The sequence below is a fragment of the Ovis aries genome, chromosome 17 (genome assembly GCF_016772045.2).
Source record: "Ovis aries strain OAR_USU_Benz2616 breed Rambouillet chromosome 17, ARS-UI_Ramb_v3.0, whole genome shotgun sequence".
Lineage (NCBI taxonomy): Eukaryota > Metazoa > Chordata > Mammalia > Artiodactyla > Bovidae > Ovis > Ovis aries.
The window spans coordinates 4,901,860-4,926,412 of NC_056070.1; the positions used below are offsets into that span (position 1 = coordinate 4,901,860).

Consider the following 24,553-nt stretch of genomic DNA (forward strand, 5'->3'; position numbering starts at 1 on the left):
TCAAGCTCCTAATCATGCAAAGATTCAGTTAACTCAGCCCCTGCAAAATCGGGAACTTTATTTACACTGTGGCACTATATTGTCACCATAGCCATCTCCATCTTCAGTCAATTAAAATATACAATATCTATTAACAATTTACCTACCTCTTAGTTTTTAAAGCATTTTTATTCAAAAGTGGTCAATCTTTCCTTTTTTTTTAAAAAAAAAAAATGCATTATTAAACAACCCCAGGTACACCCTAGGCAAAGATCATCTTAGCTGACAGAAAAGGGAACTAACATTTATTGAGCTCCCCTGTGCCAAGTACCACATTAGATTCATAACGAGGGCTTAATCATCTCAATAATTCAATGAGGTAAGCCTCATTATCCTTGTTTTACAGGTGAGGAAACTAAAGTTCACAGGACTTAAGAAACTTGTCCACGTTCTCAATTAAGGGAAGGAATGTCAATTTAAACCTAGGTTCTTTACCTCTATAACTTGTACTCTTTCTACTGGTAACTTTTTACTGTTACAAGAGAAAACTTGGGCTCTGGGTAAAAGAGTGCCCATTCCATGTGAGTTCTGACATTCCTAAAACAGATGAAGCTTTTATTATCACTCTTAGCATCAAAAACTCATGCCCCAAATTCCTTACCTCCTCTGACTCTGGCAAAAGCTTAAGAAATTCTCGCAATGTCTCTGATCCATAGTGTTCACTCTTTCCTTGATGGATATCTTCCACGATGGATGGAGGAGACCTTGAAAAGACAACAATCAGATTCCATTTCACATTTGCTGGAGTGCCTAAGAAACACAAGCCAGTGGAAATGAAAACAGACCACCTCCACCCTCCTTCCCACCCCGGCTCCCTCCCTGTCTGACAGGTGGCCTTGTGTCAGTGACCGTAATGGCCCCCTGCCAGGGGACAAAGGGGGTCCTGACATGCCACAGACCCCTTCCACGGGAAACCACCCTCAGGCATCCCAGAGAGGCTAACAGTAGCATCTTCTTTGGGAGAAGAAAAGCAGTTTGGTCAACCTCCTGGAGCCAGAGTCCTCTCCTTTCCACGTTGCTGCTAAGTCACTTCAGTCATGTCCGAGTCTGTGCAACCCCACAGACAGCAGCCCACCAGGCTCCTCCATCCCTGGGATTCTCCAGGCAAGAACACTGGAGTGAGTTGCCATTTTCTTCTCCAGCGCATGAAAGTGAAAGGTGAAAGTGAAGTCGCTCAGTCGAGTCCAACTCTTAGCGACCCCATGGACTGTGGCCTACCAGGCTCCTCCGTCCATGGGATTTTCCAGGCAAGACTACTGGAGTGGGGTGCCATTGCCTTCTCCGCCTTTCCACGTTAACACACCTGAATTTAACCACTCTTTGACTCACTTGTCCATCCTCCACTAACAGGGCAACACCTCAGGTGAATTTGTAAATTCTCTGCCATGTCAGGCTTGAAGAGATGCCCCAAGGCAATTCTCCCTGAACTCCAAGCGACTAGATTATGCTTTTATGGAGGAAAACAGCAGAAAGGGACACACTTGGGGACTCTTTAAGACATGTGCCTAACACAATCTGAAGGGGTGAGGGATGCCTTTCCCTCATTAGAAGCTGCGTGTCAGCTCACACCCACAGAGTCTGATGCTGACAGCAGAGGTGTGACTAAAGTTTCAAATGTGTGCAAAAATCTTACTTCTTAAACTGCTTAAGAAATATCCCAATGTTCATGCTCCGTTTTGCATCCAAGAGAGTAATCTAGAAGAAAACACAAGACACATAAGATTGTTAAAAGTGTGAAGGAGAAGAGCTGGAGACTGCTGAGCTTGTGCTCTGGAGCCCAGGAGCCACAACTACCGAGCCCCGCGCATGGCAGCTGCTGAAGCCCCAGCGCCCTGGAGCCCGTGCTCCGCAGCGAGAGAGGCCACCTGCAACGAGCGGCCTGCACCCCACAGCTAGAGGGGAGCCCCGCGTGCGGCAACCAGAGCAGAGCCCACACAGCAGCGAAGACCCGGCACAGCCGAAATAAATAAAATGATTTCCTAAAAAAGAGTCAGAGAAGAGAATTAAGACCTATCAAAATACAACATAATGTATTAATATGAGAATAATTTTCATGTATTAAAGTAACAGAATAATTCCCAGTATGTAATTCTGCAGACTGATACCTAATATAGCTTCAAAATATTATCTCGCCAAGCTTTCTGCAATATTTCCTTAATGGTAACAATCATATATATATATATATTTGTATATATAACAATCATATATATATATATATACATATATATATATATATATATAAATATGTATGTTTTGGCCAAGCTGCAGGGCTTGGGGACCTGTTTCTTGACCAGGTATTGAATCTGGGCCCAAAGCAGTGAAAGCACTGAGCTAACCACTGGACCACCAGGGAATTCCCATACAGATCTATTTTAATATTGCATAATCTTAAATAAACTATATCAACATTTTCTAAATTTTACAATTTCCTCTTAGAACAACACAGCCCATATTTAAAAGCCCCAATTTGGAAATAGCTGTCTTAGCATAGCAAGAATCATATGAGATTTGAACTCTGAAGATATTGCGGCATGAGCTCCAACCCTGATTTAGGGATGTTAAAAGACCAACACTGTTATTTTCAGAAACGTAATAAAATTCTTAGTATTTTTCTAAACAAAAATTTTATTTTCATTCAAAGAGACTACATAGATCCAGTAGCCCTTTTAAAGGAGGAGGTAAGAAAGTGTCCACTTTTTTCAGAATTTATAAGGGAAAACTTCTAGGCTGTATTTTACCAAGTCTAAGATGCTTTGTTTCTTGGCATGCGAGCATTTCCGGAATCCTCGCACCATCCCGCTCCATCCACAGGGACGTGAGTCAGCCCCCTGTCCAGCGTGTCCTGCCCATTAGTCACTCAGTAGCTATGGGTTATGAGGTCACTGGCATGGTACAGCAGCGCTTGCATCCGCAATGCTTGCTCGTTTTACTTGGTAATGGCCCCAAAGCACAAGCGTGGTTACACTGGCAACTCAGATATGCCAAAGAGAGGCTGTAACGAGCTTCCTTTAAGTGAAAAGGTGAAAGTTCTTAACTTAATAAGGAAAGAAAAAAACTCATTTGCTAAGGTTGCTAAGATCTATGGTCAGAAAGAGTCTCCCACCCATGAAATTGTGAAGAAGGAAAAAGAAATCCCTCCTAGCTTTGCTGCTGCACCTTAAACTGCAGAAGTCACAGCCACAGTGCCTAAGTGCTTCGTTACGCTGGAAAAGGCATTTCATTTGTGCCAGATACTTTGAGAGAGCCCACATTCACGTAACTTTAATTACAATACATTATTACTCATGAAACAAAAATTCATATTCTAAGGCAAATCAAGGAAAATGTGAACAAATGCTTTCTCTGCTCTTTGGCCTCCTCTTTCTCCTCTAGTGTGAATTGTGTATCTGTTTTACGTATCGACCAAAACTCCCCATCGGCAGAAATACCTGCTCACCCATAAAAGGCAACATTCTCTTGGCATCAACGAGATAACTCCTTAGGAGATAACCTTCCTTCTCAGTCTTGTAAGGGGCCACCATGACCCGTCACCCACTTTGTATGGGTGGATCTGGATTGGGTAGAATGCACAGCCCTCAGTCTCAAAACCTGATACAACTGTGCTTTTATATCTAATGAGAGGAGCAGCTCTCAGAGCTTTCTGAGAGGCTGTTCCCGGGGTATAGTCCTCAATTTGGCGCAAATAAAATTTTCTGTCTTTTTTAGATAAACTTTGTTCAGCAACATCATAACCGTTCTATTTTACTATTCCGTATTGTTAAGTTCCTACTGTGCCTAACCGATATTAAAATTTATCACAGTTGTATATGTACCGGGAGAAACACAGCACAGATCTTCCGCAGCTTATGTCCCGAGAAACCCATCACGAGCTAAAATACTGAAAGTGCATTTCTCACACCTAAACGGCTGACGTCACAGCGTAGCGCAGCCTGCTTTAAAAGTGTTCAGAACCTTTGCCTGAGCCTACAGTTGAGCAAAGTCATCTAACACAAAGACCATTTTATAATGGAGTGCTGAACACCTCCTGGAACTGACGGAACGCTGTACTGGAAGCGCAAAACAACGTCTGTCAGCGCGCCGGCTTCTTCCTCTCGAGATGGCTTGGCTGCCGGGAGCGGCCGCACGCCCACTGCCCGGTCTCGGAAGACGGGACTGTGCCGCAGACGGCCAGCGCGGAGAGAGCAGACCTCAAAAGCCCAAGCACGGCTTCTACTGAGTGTCTATTGCTTCCATACCATCGTAAGGTTGAAAAACCTTAAGTCAAAAACATCATGGGACCATCTGTATATACAGAGTTTGGTACTGTTCATGGTTTCAGGCACCCACCCGGGTCTTGGAAAGCATTCCCTGCAGACACAGGAAAACTACTGTAATAACTGGGGAGGGCTTATCAGATTGGAAATCTGATTCTTTTATAGAAGGGAGTAGTAGTGTCAGTCACTCAGACGTGTCCAACTCTCTGCGACCCGTGGACTGTACCCCGCCAGGCTCCTCTGTCCACAGGATTCTCCCGGGGAGAATACTGGAGTGGGTTGCCATGCCCTCCTCCAGGGGATCTTCCCTACCCCAGGATCCAACCCGTGTCTTCTGCATTGCAGGCAGATTCTTTACTGTCCGAGCCATCAGGGAAGCCCCTTTTTAGGGGGTGGGTATTATTAAACACAGAAGCCATTTCTTTGGAAGTAAATATCCAGCCAGAATACCTGGAGGAAAGATAACCTTAAAATTCTCCCATTTTTTCCATTTGTTTTTTGGAGGAGGGAGACTAGCTAAATAGGAACGCTCTTTCTTTCCAAATGTATGTGATTCATTGTGAACAGAAAAGAATCAGGTTTCAGATTAAATTCCTGATCTCTGGGCCTGCTTCTAAGTTTATAAGAGGCAGCAAGATTGTTAACCAAAGTTAATGGGACTTCCTGGCTAGAAGGTTAAATTTTTACAAGAGTATGGTTGCCTGCTTTTGAAGACTAATCTTAAACAATCACATTATTTACTATCTGAGGGGTTTATTTCATCTTAACACAATCACCTGCCAGCCGTAAAATAAACTCCTAAGCTAAAAGGACAGGCTCCTTATTGGAATCGTACCCAGGGATTACAGTTCAAGTTCAGTGTGAAGGGAGGGGAGAGGAGATGGGAGAGAAAGTCACACTTCACATCCTCTAAGAGGAGAGCTTACACCAAAAAGAGGAATCCGGATTTCAGACAGAGAACGATGTGGTTATTAGAATTCACAACTAAAAATTAAGAGCATGCACACTGATCTGAAGAGCTTTTACTGCGTTCATATCTACCCAGAATGGGGACAAACCTTCTTTTTCGACTACTGCCTCCTGCTATATCTAACCTTGACGGCAGCACCCTCGCCCAGCCCTGCCCTCAGTCTCTTCACCCGTAACCCTCGGGACCCCGTGCGCTCAGTCTGGACCCACTGCTGCTGCTGTTGGGAAAGCAGGTGGAGAAATCACTGTCATTGTTCCTATTTCACAGATAAGGAGACTGAGCCTCAGGGGTGTCATTTTAAACCTTCCCAGAGCAGCAGGCTCTCTCTGGTTCCTGCTCACCTATTTCTTAGGACCTTCCCTTCTGCTGAGGATACAGGAACACAGAGAAACAGCGAAGGTCCCCACCAGCCTAGTATTCACACTGAGATGCTTTTCCAGGAATGGGGGCAGGTCTGCAGAGAGTGGTCCACAGGCCTGGCCAAAGTCCCAGTGACCCCAGGGCTGTTCCGTGGGACAGACGACAGCACCCAGGTTCTGGGAGCAGAGCTCTGAGCCGGGGGGGGGGGGGGGGGCGCAGCACAGGGGCCATGCCTGGGGCAGCAGCAGTCTCCACAGCCTGAAGTGAAGCTTCAGAACCTGGTCTGTCATTAGAGGGGCTCCTAGGGGAATGCCCGGGTTGGCCAGCACCGAGCATCTTAAAGAGAAACCGGCACCCAGGGCCTCCTGCAAAGAACAGCAAAGTGAGGCGGCCGAGAACCCTGTGGGGACGGCGCCCTTCCCCCCAGGCCTCCTCAGCTGTGCCCAGTGCGGGCAGCCTCCTCTCAGAGGGCATCGCCTGCGAGCCTCCCAAAGCGGTGTTATCACACAGTCCTTTGAAGAGGGTTATCAGGATGCGTGTAAATTAGCTTATCTCACTTCCCCAAAGGCTGGCCGGAGGTTCAGATACCCGGCAATGTGGGGCAGGAGGTGCTGGTGCTCTGAGTCACCCCCAGGAGTGCACTCCAGCAGCCCAAGAACAGGGTCACTGACCTGGCCCCTCCCTCCCCATCAGTTCTGTCAATTCTATCAACTCCTCGGGACACCACAGCCCGCCACACCCGTGCCCTCGGCATGCACAGAGCTCGTGACCATTCCCAGGAGGGGCCTGCCTGCGAGATCACTACCCCCGGTGCACAGGGGAGCTGAGATGCGAGGGCAGGAGCCCAGCAGCTCTAGGAACAGCCTCCCTGCAGGCCACCAGGGCCAGGGCTCAGGCCCCTCTGCAGCCCTGAGACAGCGATGCTGTCTCCGTGCTCAGGGAAGCTGGTGAAACCTCCAGCTAAGCACTTCGCCTTTCTCCTACCATTCTTATACTCTCATCCACCTGCTCCAAACTCTGCCTCTCATATTTATTTCAGGAAGAAGAAACTTTCCTTTTAAATTGTGGTGGAACACACACGTGCTGTGCTGTGCTGAGTCACTCAGTCGTGTCTGACTCTTTGTGACCCCGTGGACTGCAGCCCGCCAGGCGCCTCTGTCCATGGGATTCTCCAGGCAAGAGTACTGCAGTGGGTTGCCATGCCCTCCTCTAGGGGATCTTCCCTGACCAGGGATAAAACCCAGGTCTCCTGCATGGCAGGAGGATTCTTTACCAGTTGAGCCACCCAGGAAGCCCCAAAATACATAACAGTTACCATTTTACCATAACAGGTAACCATGTTTTAAGTGTACAGTTCAGCGGTAATAGGTACACTCACACTATCATGTAAACATCTCCAGAACCCTTCATCTTGCAAACTGAGGCTCCATCCCCATTACACACTAACCTCCCCTCCCCACCGCTGGAGGCCACCTCTTACTTGTCTCAGACTTCAGAACATTCTGGGACTAGAACAGAAGCTGACAAAGAATGACTGATACCTGAATTACTATGTGGGAAAATAACATTACTGTTCACAAATTTAGAAAAGCCAGTCTTCCTTCCTCCCTCTCTCTGTCCCGTCCTCCCTTTTTCTGATAAGCAATTTTAATTCTTTCTTATGTGGTATGAGTAACGAACAGTAATTGTAACATTACTACAGACACCACAATGAATGACCTCAAGTGTTTCAACGTTTACATTTTTTTTTAAATTTCAGTTTTATGGACATGTAATTGAGAAATAAAATTGTAAGAAATTTAAGGAATACATGGTGATTTGATATATATACACACACTGTATGCTGATATACATTCTCCTCATTTAGTTAAATAACATCCATCACCTAACATACTTCTTTTTTGTGTGTGTGTAGAGTGAGGTTCTCAGAGAAGGCAATCGCACCCCACTCCAGTACTCTTGCCTGGAAAATCCCATGGGCGGAGGAGCCTGGTGGGCTGCAGTCCATGGGGTCGAGAAGTCAGACAGGACTGAGCGACTTCACTTTCACTTTTCACCTTCATGCACTGGAGAAGGAAATGGCAACCCACTCCAGTGTCCTTGCCTGGAGAATCTCAGGGACGGGGGAGCCTGGTGGGCTGCCGTCTATGGGGTCTCACAGAGTCGGACACGACTGAAGCGACTTAGCAGCAGCAGCAGCAGCAGCAGAATGAAGTTCTACTCTCTTAGCAAATACAGTGTTATCAACTAGTCACCAGGTTCCACATTATGTCCTCAGACCCCATTCATCTCACAGTTTTCTCTGTGAACACCTATTTTGACCCATCATACTGATGTCTTTGGGGCCTCCCTGTTGGCTCAGAGGTTAAAGCGTCTGCCTGGAATGGGGGAGACCTGAGTTCGATCCCTGGGTCGGGAAGATCCCCTGGAGAAGGAAATGGCAACCCACTCCAATACTCTTGCCTGGAAAATCCCATGGAGGGAGGAGCCTGGTAGGCTACAGTCCATGGGGTCCCAAAGAGTCAGACACGACTGAGCGACAGACTACTACTTCTACCACTGATGTCTTATGAGACAGTCCCTTTGCTCCTCTGGCTCACTTCTGGCAGTTCAGTTTACTTTCTTTGGAGGAGACCAGATGGCTAGGACTGTCTTCCCCTTCAGAGCATTTCAGATTCTGTAGGGACACAAAGGCAGCCCTAAGTAACCAGCTCTGGGGGGCTGAAGAGCAACGCTAACAGATGGACAGGGGCTTCTCAGACCTGAAACCACTAAACTCAGGAAAGAAGATGGAGTTTGAGTTGAATTTCTTTATTACTACCCCAATAACATGGTTTGTTATTTCTAGCTACTTTATTGCAATTTATTATTGTAGCATCTGTAGCCTCTTCAAGTTAATTTTTAGCTAACAAAGATACACAGACAGTATTTCATAACCTTTTCCCCCTTACTAAATGTTCTAATTTACTATTTTAGATGTTGCTCTTCCTAAATTTAGCCATTCTCAAATCCAGTTCTTCCCTGTCTCCCAGTAACTTCTTCCTTCAGAGTATAATGGAACTGATTTGTAATGCCTTATAAGCTTTATAAGTTGACCAGCCAACCGCATAATGGCAGGTCATTTCTGTAGGAGGTTATTACATTTCAAGGGGACATAATCGGATCCGTGGCATGTCCCAGTCTCCAGAACTGTGAGCTGTGTGGCAGCAGGTTGGCAAGCCCCACTTCCAGGCTCAGGACGGGCCTCCTCGGCTGTACAGGCTCCCTGCGTGTGCTTCAGTTTGCACAGTTTCAGCCCTGGACCCCACTTCCTACTGAGGGAATCGGGCGATGTATCACTGGACTGTTAGACTACCATTCTGCTGGGCTGTAGCTTCTCTAGAAGAAAATCTAACGAGGGAATAAAATAGCATGTACTGTATTCTTTCGCCAAAAAAAAAGACGTATATGTGGTATGTGTGATACTTCTTACTCTGAACCGTGTTGGAGATAGCACGAGAACTGGAAATGAATTCTGGACCCCTGTGGTGTGACGGTATTACCTAATCGACCCTTAAATCCATCTACCTTCTCTACCTATCCTGAGTGCTGAAGAGCTGAAGAGTTAGATCACCTTATAATACAGTCATGGTGATTTCATTTTTCTTTCTAGACAGCTGTCTCTCAGATTAGGACCTACACGTGTTAAAAGATATCTGCGCACCCACCATTCACGGCAGCATTATTCACAAAAACCAAAAGGTGGGAGCGACCCAAGTGTCCATCAAGGATGACTAGATAAACAAAATGCGATGGACATGTGCCTGCGTGCTCAGTCACTCAGTCGTGTCCGACTCTTTGTGACCCTCTGGACGGTAGCCCACCAGGCTCCTCTGTCCATGGGATTCTCCAGGCAAGAGTCCTGGAGTGGGTTGCCATGTCCTCCTCCAGGGGATCTTCTTCACCCAGAGATCAAAACTGAGTCTCCTACAACTCCTGCCTTTGCAGGCGGAATCTTTTACCATGGAGCCACCTGCGAAACCCTGTGATATATACATGCGATGGAATATTAGCCTGAAAGTTCTGGCACGTGTTACAACATGGGTGAACCCTGAAAACATTGTGCTAAGTGAAACAGTCCGGTCACAAAAAGACAAATACTGTGCGAGGTACCTAGGGTGGTGAGACTCACAGAGACAGAAGGGGAAGGGTGGCTGCCAGGGGCGAGGGGAGAGGACAGGGGGACAGTTTTCAGTTTGCAAGATGCCAGTACTTCTGTGGATGGATGGCGACGGTGGCCGTTCAACATCGTGAGTGTTTCCATGCTCCTAAACGATACACTTAAAAACTGTTCAGAGAGGCTTCCCTCGTGGTCCAGTGGCTAAGACTTTGCGCTTCCAGTGCAGGGGGCCCAGGTTCAGTCTTTGGTCGGGAAAGCAGATCCCACATGCTGCAACTAAGACCTGGCACAGCCAAATCAATAAAGAGTTTTAAAAAATTTTAAGAGGGTGAATGTTATGCTATGTACATATCACCACAATTTAAAGTATAATTATTCACTTTCAGGTTTTGTGTTATTTTTAACTTAAAGAAAAAAAAAGAAAGAAAGAAAAGAAAAGATGTACCTAGAGTTAAGGGCGGGGAAGAGAAAGACTCTTTTACCTGAATTTTAGATCTGGCCTAAGATACAGATACAGACATTTCTGCTTCTGCCTTAGTTGGGAAAAGATGTTACAAGCCCCTCCTGTTCCTTCCATCAGAGTGGGTCTTAATCCCTCTTGAAATCACAAACATCCAGCAGCAAGCTCGGTACAGCCTCTTGAACGCCTGGCCGGCAGCCTCCCTGAGGGCCCGATTGGCCAGACTCCCTTCTGTCTGTGATGGGCTTTCCTGAGACACGTGTTCTGACTCCGGGCCCCCATCCGCTCTTTCCTTCAAAGTGCTGGCAGGCCAGCAAGCAGAGCCGGGGAACAACGGTGAGGATGACCTACTGTCCAGCAGGCGCCTCTGCTGGAAGTCAGGTCACAGGCCAGGGCACTGAAGAAACGACTTCCTGCTCCTTCTGCTACTGAAGCGATGCGCTCAGAAATCAAAGAGATTTCTGAGAGAGAGCAGGGAAAGCAGGGAGCAGGGAAAGCCAGGACGCTGAGCATGTCCTGGAGACCTCCTCGCACACGCCTCTCAGCTCACGCCTAATTCCACTCCTAGGGTTCTCCGCATTTCATAAAAACTTGGCTGTTTCAACAGGGGACCACACAGCCAGTTTCAAGGGCCCCCAGACAGAGAAAAGAGGTCAATACTGCCAGCTCAAGAATTCAGTAATGTGGAGAGCTACTACTTCATTCCAGAGCCCTGCCCATTCTCCTATCTAGTCAGCTCTATCTCTAACCTATTTTCCTTGCTCCTTTCCAACAGATTAAAAAATAATGCATTTCTATTGCCCCTATTTTGGGGGGTGTCAATATTCTTTTCCCTCTTGGTTTCCTAATTACTTCTTCTAGCAAGTAGAGTTGTCTTAGTTTACCTTCATGTTTCTAAACAGAGAATACTTACAAAGGTCATTTTGCCTCAGTTTCTATAAGACATGGTGACCTGTTTCTCTGGGGCCATGCTTTCACTTAACTTTTCAGAACTTGCTAGCTTTCTATTTTTCTCAAAGTAACGCAGTTCGTGTTCACTGGAAACGAGCTTTGTAGAAAGTCTATCTGAAAATAGCGTTATGCTTTAGCTGTCAGAAATCTCCCTTCCACAATGGCCAAAATTTAATTAGGAGGCCAGAGGAATAAAGACCACCCCCAAAACACGTGTGGAAAGAAAACTGGAGGGGAAAACAAAGATAAGTGTCTAAGGATGTACATTACTTAATGATGCTAGTTAATAAAAGACATTTTGTCTCAGAGAGCTCCAGTGAATGTCAAGTAACTGAGTTCAGAAGCGCAGGGTTCTTCAGTGGAGCTCTTCCTCCCGGGGTGCAGGGAGGGGCGTGGGACATGCAGATGTGCTGGAGGCAGGGCTGGGCTGGGAGGCCAGCAAGGCCCCAGACAGCATGTTCTCCGCATGAGGTCATGGTCCTCTGGGATGTCTGGGAGGATACGGCTCGCAGGCCTCATACACTGTCTTGCTGCTCAGCTCAGGCTCATCATATAGGGCCCTCCTTTCATTTTCAGGGCATGTTCACTCGGGTTATCTCATTTCTCGGTGCCTCTAGCAGGTCTGGGAATGGAGGCAAATACCCAAACACAAAACCGCGCAGCACGAGGAGCCGCGCCCCGCCGCGGGCCACTCTTACCTCTTCTCTGGCCTCCCTGGAGGACGAGTGTAAAGAGCCTCCCCTCCTGGAAGGGGGAGCCATGGTGGCATCTTCCTGCTGCCCAAACAGCTCCTCCACGGTCTTGGTGTCGATCTGGTAGCGATGCTGCTGGCTGGCTGCCAAGGTCCAGATGTTGGTTTTGCCCCGAACTTGCTCTTCTGGAATGGTTTTCCAATAAAAGCTTCTCATCCGCTTTTTCTTACCAAGCTGGCTGTAGCCGTTCAGGTGAGAGTTTGGGGGTAGTCCCGGAGGAGGTGGGGGCCCCGGAGGTCCCCCTGGCAGCGGAGGGGGAGGGGGCGGGGAGGGGGGAAGCCCCTCCCCCGAGTAGGGACCGAGCGGCGGTGGCGGGGGAGGCGGCGGGGGCGGCGCCTGCGCAGTCATGAAGCCGGCTGCCGTGGCGGTGTTCCCATTGCCTTTATCGCTGACCAAGGAGACACAGTTCATAACATGCATAGCACCGCCGCCTTCTCAGGAGGCAGTTTCTTGCCCCTGGGGAAGCAGACACAGCCATCAAACTAGTGCCATGCTTTTCCATCTGCTAGTAGGCCGCCAGAGAAAAGGCAGCGGGGTGGTGTGTCCTCTTCCAAACCTGCAAAGATAAGACACCTTTCAGTTCCGTTCAGGAGAACACTGATACACGGCGACTCCCTTCCCAGGCCACTGCCAGTCCTCCCAGAGTAGCTGGATGTTAAAATCAATGAGGGGCCGCACGTCCAGAAGAGCACGGAAAGGGCCTAATAGCTTTCTAAACGTGAACCAAATTTTACTACCTCGAAATGCTGCCAAAGCAGCAATGGTAAACCCCATCTGGAAACCTTTCATTCACCAATAAAACACATATTTACCAAGAACCTGCGATAGGTTCAGCTCACTTTCTGAATAAGCTACTTGTTCACTAACTGGCTTGTTTCCTTGGGGCAGCGGATCTCCCATCCCTGGGGAAATTACCCAGATGGCTGCAGCCTTAGTGACTCTGCCTTTCTCCAGCAGGGACATGTCCCCGGGTCAGAGGGTCAAAGGGCATCCTTCACCTTGCACATATGATAAACTAATGGCCAAACCTTCTCCCAGAATCAAGGCCACCATCTTCCACCTATACTTGGTGATGCTGCTTCTCCGCAGAGGAAAGAATGCCAGGCATGAAAATGAAAGGTTCTAGCTCTAAACCCAGCTTTCTTGCGTACAATTTTAGAAGGGCCACTTCCCCTCACTAGACTTGGGCTTTCTCGTTTGTAAATTTAGGAGGCTGGGATTGACTTCCACGCTCGCTCCCGCAGCAGCGCTTTCGGGCCTCTGTTAAGACACTCTGAGCACCATCAGAGCGCTTCTCTGCCTCTTCTGCTCCATCTGAGACTACTGGCAGAGCAGACACCTGCACAAGAGGGGAGGTGCCCGAACCACGCCTGTCACATGTCTACCCCTCATCCGCTCAGTCACGGGCTTATCTCAGTGGCTTGTGTTTTTATTGACCTTTAAATGTTTGGTTTTGGTGTGAAGCTGTTGCGGAATCTGGTGTGAAAACAGGGGTCAAAACAACTACATTTCTTCAGCTATGAGGACAGGTGAGTGGAGATACAGAGCACAGGGCCCTGAGCAGGCTGTGGCGTGTGCACCCAAGTGTGTGGGTGTGTAACAGGGGGCTGTTCTGTCCAGGTGACAAAGGATCCCAGGGAGGGGCATTTTAGCCTGGACTTCTGAGAGGAATCACCCTTCTACAGCACTCACTTACGCACCTTCCTCCAACAGAGCAGAATTCTACAGGAGTAAGTGTTATTAAACGTTTCACACAGAATCACACACAAATGGCAGGCCTGCCTCGGGAGGAGGAGGGAAGACTCCAAAGCAGAGTCTCTTCCTCAGATGCTAGGTCTGCTACTTCTTTGGGGGTGCAACCTGGGCTGAAGTAGATTATTTAACTTACCTTTCAGCACCCTCCTCTGTACTCCACACTGTAAGCATATACCATTCCATTGGTTCGTATGAGATAAATGAGCACATACATGTACACCCTTACCAAGACTCCTGCTATGTGGTTAGCTATTACTCACAACTGGTATCAGATGCATATACAATTTCTCTTTATTTTCACAAGTACTGCATTTGCTTTAAAATAATTATTGGGTTTATAAGTAAAATGCTAAGTTGCCCTTGGCTACTAGAAACATACCTTTAATATTTCCAGTCTCTGCTTTCTAAGTCACTAGGTTTGTGACCTTTGTCCCTTCTCAATACTTAGTGATTGTGTATTACATTTCTACACAAGAACAAATGTTTTTATGAAACATTTAAATATTTAAGTTCTGAAAATTATATATGGGTAGAAAACAGGATAATTGGATAACTTTTTTTAGCATTTTAAACACTCTTAAGTGCACATCAGTGGCATTAAGTACATTCACATTGTTGTGTGAAGTGTCATCATGGGATAATATTTTAGAAAGTAAAACTGAAAATATTTATCCAAGCCAATTTACAACTCACTAGAGATGCAACCAGCTTTTAAAAGGAATTTTCATAATTATCATTAGGGGCGTAACTAGGCTGTTTTCATAGTTGGCACCCCTAAAGCAAATGACTCATTGTCAATTACAGTTTATAGTTATATTTGAACTCTTCTTCTCTCAAGACTGTACAGGTAATCTTGGCAGTTTATCCTTACATATTTTAAAATACTTCTGTACATGAAATATCTCATACATAGAAGAATTGCTAATCCTCCAATTCACCTCCAATTCCAGATATGCTGACTTGTTTATAGATTATCCCTGTTAAGAATGGTGATGAGCTAAAAATGTCCCCATCCTAGAAAGAAGTAACTCATTCGGTGCTGTGTTAGAATATCCACAGCTGTGCCATTAAGCCTCCCATAGCTAATGTGAAGATACTAATAAAGAGAGAGAAAGACTATGCCCTCAAAGGTCGTGCAACAACACTGTCTCCTAATACCAAAGCCCCAAGCACATAGGTTCTTTTGAGTATAGCCTTTTCTGCAGAGGAAGTACAAGCTTTAAGCTTGTCAAAGTAAAAAGTGACACTAGTTGGTTTTGCATGGGCAGGATTCTAACCACTATTCTGTCTTGAGAAAGAATGCTATTTTAGACAGTTAAAGGAACAAAAGAAAATTTACAACATTGTGCCTGGTATGTTGTCTGGCTAATTTTTTCCCAGGGTAACATACAAGGATCCTAGGCCCCCAACAGCTTCTAATGAATGAGTTCTCCAGCAATGATTAGCTAAGATGCTAATGCTTTTGCTAGGAGCCTCAATGGGGCTTTGACAGGGCTTCCCCCTTGGGCCAGGATTTCCAATGTCAAAGGGATGGCAGGAAAAAGAAACTGCAGACAGACATTCTAACCCTTTCCACAGTCCCATGAGATACTAAAACGGAGGACACACAAAGTGCCAGATTACAGCTTGTCCGCAGTACAGATGTAAAGGTGTACTCTCCAAGCCCGCGAGAACCCAGGTGACGCAGCCCCGAAGCAGACTGCTTCACACAGTGGGCAGCTGCCTTCGGGACAATGGAATGAGCTTTGGGCTCTATCTGGAAAATGTCAAGTGTCTCATCAATCTCCCCCAGGGCAAAGAGAGACAGGCCTGTATTTAACATTTCACCTACAGGTTGGGGACCTCAGCAGCAGGGGGGACGGCTGCTAAGGTTGACAAATGCCCAGCCCTGAGTAAATCATAGAGGTGTCACAATCCGTCTCTTTAGATGAGAACTTCTCTTCAAGTCCCCTGACTGCTAATCAGGACCCACTGGGGGTAAATCCGAGTGGAGGTCCCTCCTGGGGAGGTTGTAGCTCAGCTGAGCATCTCCCAACTATGGGTTTTTAATAAGGGGATGTTTGAGGTGATCAGTAAGCAAAAAGTCTTCGAATGAGAATGCTTATAAGGGTCTTCAAAGGAGCCCAACTCTTGCCTTTGCTCTTGGTGTCAGAAACAGTGTTGAAGCTCTTGAAGGGAGTGGGTGGCAGGGAAGAAAAGGATAAGCGTATTTCATTTCACAGTGTGTTTAGGAGAACGTGTTCCTGAAAGCTCCTTCGGGGCTCAGAGCTTTCCTGAAAGAGGGTTAGTAGGGCCCTGTTGCTCAGCTGATCACTCACCCGCTAGGTCAACAATAAGCAAAAGTAAACGCCAGGGAAAACCTACCAGAAAAACCTCTCCCTTTGATTCCTGACTTGTGTCACAGATGAGGTGGGAGGAAAGGCTGTCCCACACCCTTCTGATGACAAACGGGGGCAGAGCAAGCCGGGTGTGGAGAGAAGAGGCAGAGGAACCCACAGCTCTGTTTTATTTGAGGGGAGAGGAGAGGGTGGGGAAGGAACAGTCAATTCTAAAACACAGAATGTTTGCTCCCACCAACTTACTGGGAAAATGCCTCCCCCCATCATCTGTCTTTCAAAACCTTTCTTGATTATTGAACACAAAACGTCAACCACACAGTGGAACCAGAGCTGACAACAGCCAACCAGTTCTTCACCTTGGCACTTTCACCAGCAGCGAAGAACCCAAGATGCTTTCAGTCCCCGCAGTTAATCCGCTGTCGCACAACAATCCACAGACACCCCTGAGCGCAACACCGTGGGAGCAGAGGGAAAAACGCCTGTGTTTTGAATGTACATTTTCAGCTTCTCTCAATGTCCCCAAACCAAGAGGGAGGAGGAGGGGGGTAAAAAAAAAAGCACACAGGCGCCCAAGGACGCTCTAAAGAGAAAAAAGCGCTCGGGATTCATTCCAGGAAGACAACCGTGGGTCAGGAGTGAGGGGGCCACAGACAGTCAAACCCCAGGGGCAGTTTCTGTGCAAACAGCTGTTTGAAAATGGACTCCCGAGGAGTCGGCGTGAGGGACACCGGGACCCGATTTCTTTCTGAAGGCCCAGCAGTTCCCCAGGTCTCTGCACTGGCGAGCGGTCCACCGCGTCCTTCCATCCCCAACCCCCGGCTCGTGTCCCGCCCCAGCCACTCACCGAAGCGCCACCGGCCCGGCCGCACGAAGGGCTCCGAGGGCGCTGCCTCCGCCCGAGTCCCCGGGGAGCCCCGTTTGGCCAGCGCCGGTTGGGCCGCCGGCGCCTGCGCGTCCTTATCTGGGCGGCGGCGGGAGGGTGAGGGCGAGGGCGCCGGTGCGCGGCCCAGATAGACGCCCCCGCGCGCCGCGCAGGCTCCGCGGCGGGCCCGGGGCGCGCGCCGGGAGGCCCGGCCGCCCTCGACGCTGGGACACGCGGGCCCGTCGGGCGGACGCCGGGGCCCGGCCGGACCCTGCGCCTCCCGGGAGCGCCGGGCGAGAGTCCTCCGGCAGCAGGTCCCGGAGCAGCCACCGCACCGACGCGCCCCTCCCCGGCCCCGCTGGGGTCGGCGACTCCGCCCCGCGCCCCCGGGGCCCCCGCCGGCCCCCGGGGCCCCGCCCCGCCGCCGAGCCCGGCTCCCCCAAGCGGAGTGGGGGGCTCGCTCACTAGGGGAGGTGTCTCTGGGCTTGACGCTAAAGGAGGGGGTCTCCCGGTGTGCGGGTTCCGCCCGCTTCTCGAATCTCCGCGGAGACGCTTTCCCAGGTGCGGGGTCCGAGTCCGGGGCGCGGGGAAAGAGCCTCGCGGCCGCAGTGCGCAGCGGCCAAAGGGAGCGGGGCAGAGCCGGCGAGAACAGACGGGAGACGCCTGGTGTTTGGTCAGGGGATTAGACCGGCAGCCCCGGGTCCCCGAGCTGGGGCACCGCGGCGGCTGGAGGTGACCCGCCAGCCCACCCCTTCCTCCCTCAACTTCGACGAGCGCAGGGTTCAACTTCCAACCTGAACTTCGCACGGCCGAGCGGACGTGCCAGTGCGAGCGCCGCCTTGTCGTCGGCCCGCATCGCCCGGACGCCGTTCTGGCCAGCCCCGCGCCCACTGGCAGGAGCGGCGAGCCGTGGCTCCCAGCTGGCCAGGGACCCGGCGCGGCGCCCCTCGCTGCGCGCTCTTGGATGGGCGGGGATCCAGTGGGAGCGCAATTTACCCGCGTCCTCACAGCCAAAGCTCAATCAGCCAGCCGAGGTTTAACCCGGAGGCGTCCGGGGACCTATCTGGTTCTACGTACGCGCGTCCAGACCGGAGCGTCTTCCCGTCTAGCGGTCGATCGCTGTCTTCTGCTGCCGGGCGATTGCAGCCACAAGGTCGGGGGAGCTCAAACCTCCCCAGCCTTCCCGGTGAAGCTCCAAGACAGCCGAGACTCGGCGCCCCAGCACCGGGTCCGGGCTGATCCGCTCCTCCGGAGTGGAGGATTCTCCGTCCCCGGGTACTCCCGAGCAGCGATAGCTCCTCTGGGGCCGCACGGCTCACTTACCCGCGGCCGGTGCTCCCCGCGCGCGCTCCTCTCCTACCCGTCCGCAGCCTCCCGGCGCCGCCGCCTCCTCCCTGCTGCTGCAGCCTCGTCAGCTCGGGACCGCGAGGGGGCAGGGCGGCGCGGGGCGGGGCGCGGCCGCTGCCGCAGGTAACAATGCTGCAGACCAGGCTGCTCCCAGCGCCAGCCGCAAAGGGCAGCACGCCCCTTCCTGCTCGGCCCTTCCGCCCTCCCTCCGTGAGCGCCCGCGCCGGTGCTGCCGCGTTCACCTGCGCGGGACCTCGGGGGCGTGGTTGCCAGCACCCGAAGGCTGGCGCAGAGCGGCCACCGAGGAAAGTCGAGGGGCGGCAGGGGACAGAGAGGTACGGACTGTGCAGAAGAACCAGGTGTCTTCCTGGAACCAGCAAAGGGAGGCGCCAAGCTGGTTCTGAACCGGCAAGTGGCTCCACAAAGCAGCCTGCGACAGCCTCCCCAACACCATTGCCTCTGCACACGCGCGCGCACACGCATATTAGCACATTCATGCACGCTCAAACCCCGCGCGCACACACAAACGCGTGCCAAGCCACCCTCTGCCTAACACACTTGTTTCTACCGGGAGCAGGAGTCAGTACCGGGGTGAACTGTCCCAGCCCGCGGGGCGGAGTCCCAGCCGGGCCGTAGCTTCCCAAATCAGCTTCTCCCTGGCCCCTGCCATCCGGTAAGTTACTTTTTTTTTTTTTTTAATCTCCTCAACGATAGTGGTAAGAGAAACCTTTCAGTTATATATAAAAGAAAAAGTCCACCCCAGGACTGATTGGATAAACAGAGCTGTCTGGGAAAGGCCCCTCACAGGAGGAAACCCGGGAACGGTTTAATCGCATCTTTTTTCAAAGTGACTTGTGACGCCAGGCAGTGAGAAAGGAGTAATCAAAGAAAACCCATCCCGAGCGAAGCGGCTGATGGGAAATCAGCTGCAGGGGTGGGGAGGTGCCCTCTGCGAGGATGAAGTCATTGCTACCTTTGGCTCTGTGCTCGCAGATAACAGACCAGGGCTTATCCAGCTTCTGGTGCCTGAGGACTTCCGCCTTTGTGCCCTGGTCCACTGCCCCTGAATTCCCAGGACAGAATTCCTGGCCTCCACGTGGATAGAAAACGAGAAGCTATTAGGGTAAAACGGAGAACAAACACCCCCCACCCCCAAACAAAATCCTGCCCAGCAGGCTTACACTACCATCAAGAAAAGGAGATCCAGGGAAGACCGCGGAAAATCTCAAGGGGTGCTGAGTGTCTGTTACAGAAGAGATGGCCTCAAAGGAATACTGACTGCAGAGACAAGAGTTAAAGTGAAGTCGCTCAGTCGTGTCTGACTCTTTGCGAACCCACGGACCGTAGCCCACCAGGCTCCTCCATCCATGAGAATCCCCAGGCAAGAACACTGGAGTGGGTTGCCGTTTCCTTCTCCAGGGGATCTTCCCCGACCCGGGTGTCCTGCACTGTAGGCAGACCTTTACCATCTGAGCTACCAGGGAAGCCCAAAAGTTAAATTACAGAACAGCAAAGTGGAGCGCTAACGGCATCCTCTTCTTTCACGTTAACCTTGCCTGATGAGGCATCTACAGACACGTCTTGCTCAGCAAGCCCCCTTCCTCACAATGTACTGAGTGTGCATTTTAAAATCAGTCACTTTTTTTTTTTGCAGGGTCAAGTCCAGTGACCCATCCTCAGTCCTTCAGCCCTTTGATGTCCCTGCAGCATCCTGACTGCAGGCCTTCTGTCTGTCTCTCCGGCCTCCTCTACTGACCCTTCTTGTCCTCTGAGGACAGTAACTGGATTCTTCTAGCTCTTTATTTCCCCTTATCCCATGGGTACTGCCTTCTGACTTCAACCCACAGGGGTCCAGAATTTGTAGAGCCTGATGCTTGGATATACAACTCCCCAGGGAGCTTTTAAAAGAAGAACAGTAAAGGCTGACGAACACAACCCAGCTAGGTGTCCTAAGGAGCGTCTGGGGAAACTGAGAGGCAGGAGAACGTGAGCTCCGAGGTGAGTTCACTTCTGACTCCACCTCTGTATCCATACTCACTGCCCCTGTAATGGTTCAAGTCCAAATTCCTTGTCCAAAAGTCACATCTGTCTCTCAATACTAGTACTCTTCCACCTGCCCCTCTTATTTAAGACCTGATTTTTTTAAAAAAACAATTTCTTTGTTGTGGACCATTTTTTAAAAAGTCTTCATTGAATGAGTTACAATATTGCTTCCGTTTTATGTCTTGGTTTTTTGGCTACAAGGCATGTGGGATCTTAGTTCCCCAATAAAGGATGGAACCTGCATCCCCTGCATTGGAAGTCCAAGTCAGTAACCACTGGACCTCCAGGGAAATCCCAAGACCAGATTTTTAAACTTTAAAATCCCAGTTTTCCTCTGGGTTCTTTTTCTCTTTTACATTTTTTATATCCAAGTATTTGCCACATTTGTTGCTCTTTACCAAGTGGTATCTACTCCATCTGTACTTTATATCCACCGCCACTATACCAGCCCCAGTGAGAGGAAGGAGGAGGTGATGTTTCTTTGCTGTTGGCTGTGTGTCAGGCATCACGCTTGATTCTCACAACCATCCTAGAAATCCTACCTTTTCTATTTTGCAGCTTGGACAATTGAAACCTGGACTCCTGCATCCACTGCTTCAGCAGTCTTTCTGCCTCTCTTCTCCTGACTCTGCTGTCGGGTCAGCGTTTCTCAAAGCCTGATTTCATCCCATTACTCACCCGTTTGAAACCTTCTGTAGGTTTGCATAGGTGCCTGCAGGGAGGAGATGGCCATCTTCCATCTGACACTAAGGCAGCATCCTTCCTTCATCTCCTGCAGTGTGAAACACCCCATTTCACTCAGTTTGTATAGAGATGCATTTTTGATGTATTTGCAGGAGGAGGTGAGTTCCACTTCCTTGTACTCCGCCACCTTGATTCCCTCCCATTTCCCTTGAGCAGCACCGTGTGCTGACCTTGAAAGAGACATATTTATTTTCATTCTTCTTCTCTTTGTTGTGCCTATGAGGCGGCCGAAACGCCCTTGAATAGAGCAGAACACAGTTCTCACTCTAATGTCCCACTGGGCTGGATCTGATGCTGCAAATCCAGAGTGCAATTTCTCCTTCACTCATTGTGAGCCACAACTTCATCTCATCTAAGACTGTGCTCAGGAGTTAAGACCCGCAGTTCATCTGTTTCCTGGTAATGTGCGAGCCACTCTGCGGGGAGCCCGGAAAGACTCCTGAAGCCAGGCTGCCCAAAGTCAGCGCAGCTCCTGGAGTTTGTGGCCAGGAGGTTGCTGCTGCTGCTACTTCTGGGCTCCTGGGCCGTGGCCAGCCCGCACCTCTCCAGGCCAGCTGGGCCTCCTGGGAGCGTGGCAGGGGCTCAAAGTGGCCTCCTAGGTGCCAGCTGCAAGCCCTACTGAAGCATTGTTTGCAGCTCTCCCTCCCTCTCCCTAGGCTGTCCTTCCCTGAGGGCTTCATTTCCTTTGCTCAGTTCATTGTATTTCTTTCAGCCTCAGCTCCTCGGCCTGAGAAGTTTTTAGTTTCTCCTACATGAAGCATTTCAGATTTGGATCTCTTGTTGTGTGGGTGCTGAGTCGCTCAGTCTTGCCTGGCTCAGTGTGATCCCATGGACCGCAGCCCACCAGGCTCCTCTGTCCACGGGATTCTCCAGGCAAGAATACTGGAGCAGGTTGCCATTCCCTTCTCCAGGGGATCTTCCTGACCCAGGGATCGAACCCAGGTCTCCGGCATTGCAGGGAGATTCTTTATTGTCTGAGCCACCCAGGAAGCCATGAAAGAAAACTTTCAAACCAGAATAAGGCAAACGTCAGGATGCAATCTAAGGAAGACCTCACAGTTCTGAGACAGGCTTATGTGCTCAAGGAGTGTGGTTCTCTGGGGACCGCAGTGACACACCGAGTCCCCTCTGGCTTAGTAGTGAGGCCACAGATTAATTTTTGAATCTTTCTCTCCCTCTCCCTTTCTAATATAGACTGAGATTTACTTCCTCTTTGCTCTTCTTAAAACATGTATTTGATGAAATCAGTCGTTCAGTAGATTATAAGCTATATCTTCGCTCTTAACAATTGGAAACTGAAAAAGAAACAAACTATCAACTCTAGTTAAACAGACTTGCAGACAAAGGCAAAGTCTCAGCAGCCCTTCTAGCCACAGCCATTTTTAAGAGAAATTGCTAGACCTTGTTTCCTTCAGAGAGCAAAAGTGTACAATGAGCAAACTGAGCAGGCTTTATAACATCACCATGGGTGCAGATGTGCATCCAATACCTTACTGCAAGCTGCAGACACTGCATTATTACAATTTTCCAACCGCCCTTGGAACTGACAAAATGAGGCTTTATTTTTATAGGCTAAGAAATTTGAATAGCAAGTTGCCTTTTATGAACATTGGAAATAATACCTAGGCTTTGATCCTTAAGGGGGAGAAACTTTGTTTCTGGATGCTCAGTAGTGATTTCTGAAAGTTGTAAATAGAAAATGTTTCCACACGTGGTATTGATATCCATGGCAGCATTAACGGCCTTTCCTTTGCCAGAGGTAAATGCAGGAACTTTGTCAACAGCAGTGCCTCGTTTGTTTGGGGGTGGGAGAGGTTACGGACAGTCCTTATCCAACACACGACCGGTGTAGTCAGACGCCTCTTGTCCCTACATGTCCACGTTTCCTTGGAGCAAAGTGTCTACCTTCTCTTTTTTTAAGATGCGTGTGTGTGTTTGGAGACAGGGAAGAAAAAGGAGACTTAGGTAAGAGAAAAGCTGCAGGTATCACTGAGTTTTCACCCAGAAAACCTTCAGCTAGACTTTTTAGTTTAAATTTGGTACAGTGCTTAGAAAACTGGTTGATTTTAACTACAAATGTATGTCTAGCTGTTATAACATTCAAATTATGAGGAAAAAATAGCTTTAAAATAAAACATGAAAGTATCTCACTTCTTTCCACTACCCATCATCAAAAACAAGTATGCGTCTCAGTAGGAGGAATTAAGGTAAAGAGGGCGTCAGATGCCAATTTCTTTGGCTACCCGTTCTGTTTCCAAGTTGTTTACCTTCCAAGAAGTTAGAAGAGCAAACAGTAATTTGAAACCATAACACACGCGGTATGGGCAGTCCCCAAACAGAAACTCAGCGAACCAACCGGGGTGTGTGTGTGTGTGTGTGTGTCTGTGTGTGTGTGTGTGTCTGTGTGTGTGTCTGTGTGTGTGTCTGTGTGTGTCTGTGTGTGTGTGTCTGTGTGTGTCTGTGTGTGTGTGTCTGTGTGTGTGTCTGTGTGTGTGTCTGTGTGTGTGTGTCTGTGTGTGTCTGTGTGTGTGTCTGTGTGTGTGTCTGTGTGTCTGTGTGTGTCTGTGTGTGTGTGTCTGTGTGTGTCTGTGTGTGTGTGTGTCTGTGTGTCTGTGTATGTGTGTCTGTGTGTGTCTGTGTGTGTCTGTGTGTGTGTCTGTGTGTGTCTGTGTGTCTGTGTGTGTGTCTGTGTGTCTGTGTGTGTGTCTGTGTGTGTCTGTGTGTGTCTGTGTGTGTGTCTGTGTGTGTGTGTCTGTGTGTCTGTGTGTGTGTCTGTGTGTGTGTCTGTGTGTGTCTGTGTGTGTGTCTGTGTGTCTGTGTGTGTCTGTGTGTGTGTGTCTGTGTGTGTGTGTGTCTGTGTCTGTGTGTCTGTGTGTGTCTGTGTGTGTGTGTCTGTGTGTGTGTCTGTGTGTGTGTGTCTGTGTGTGTCTGTCTGTGTCTGTGTGTGTCTGTGTGTGTGTGTGTGTGTGTGTGTGTGTGTGTGTTGTATGTCCCATACAGGGCTTTGTAGAGTGTATGAAGGTGGGAGAAAAGCCATGTTGATGACTTAGCAATTTGGAAAGCTTTTCTTTTTTTTGCTCCCCTGGGAAACTGAGTTTGTATTTAGTTTATGAACAATTCCTTTGCACTAAGCTGCCATTTTATTAGGTCGGCCAAAAAGTTCATTGGGTTTTTCTGTTAGATCTTATGGAAAAACCCAAATGAACTTTTTGGCTAACTCCATAATAAGAAGGTAAATACTCTGGGTATGATAGCAAACAACAAAACTAGCCAACAGCAATTAGCATCTTAATATTTCTCAAGCCAGATCTATAAAAATAATGAAAATGGACCACTTTAAAAACTACTTAATGCATTTTTGACTGTGGTGGGCTTCGTTGCTCTGCAGGCTTTCTCCAGTTAGGGCAGTGGGGGTGCTCCTCACTGTGGTGCGGAGGTGTCTCTTGTGGAGCACAGACTCCTGAACCCAGGCTCAGCAGCTGTGGTGCCCTGGCTTAGCTGCTCCTGGGCACGTGGAAT

General features: G+C 49.3%; 1 protein-coding gene across 5 annotated transcripts in view; it reads right to left on the bottom strand.

The window, feature by feature from the left end:
- Positions 1 to 18,285, bottom strand: part of FHDC1 (FH2 domain containing 1) — a 40,623-nt gene extending 22,338 nt beyond the window's left edge. The window contains exons 1-4 of one of the 5 annotated variants that reach the window (XM_042234269.1): positions 18,224 to 18,285; positions 11,891 to 12,500; positions 1,673 to 1,734; positions 641 to 743 (exon numbers count right to left, since the gene is read on the bottom strand). In XM_042234269.1, the coding sequence (XP_042090203.1) occupies positions 641 to 743; positions 1,673 to 1,734; positions 11,891 to 12,364 (639 nt within the window). In that variant the 5' untranslated portion in view covers positions 12,365 to 12,500; positions 18,224 to 18,285. The other 4 variants (XM_027956233.2, XM_060400933.1, XM_042234270.2 and 1 more) reach the window with 4 other exon arrangements.
- Positions 18,286 to 24,553: the final 6,268 nt, after the last annotated feature.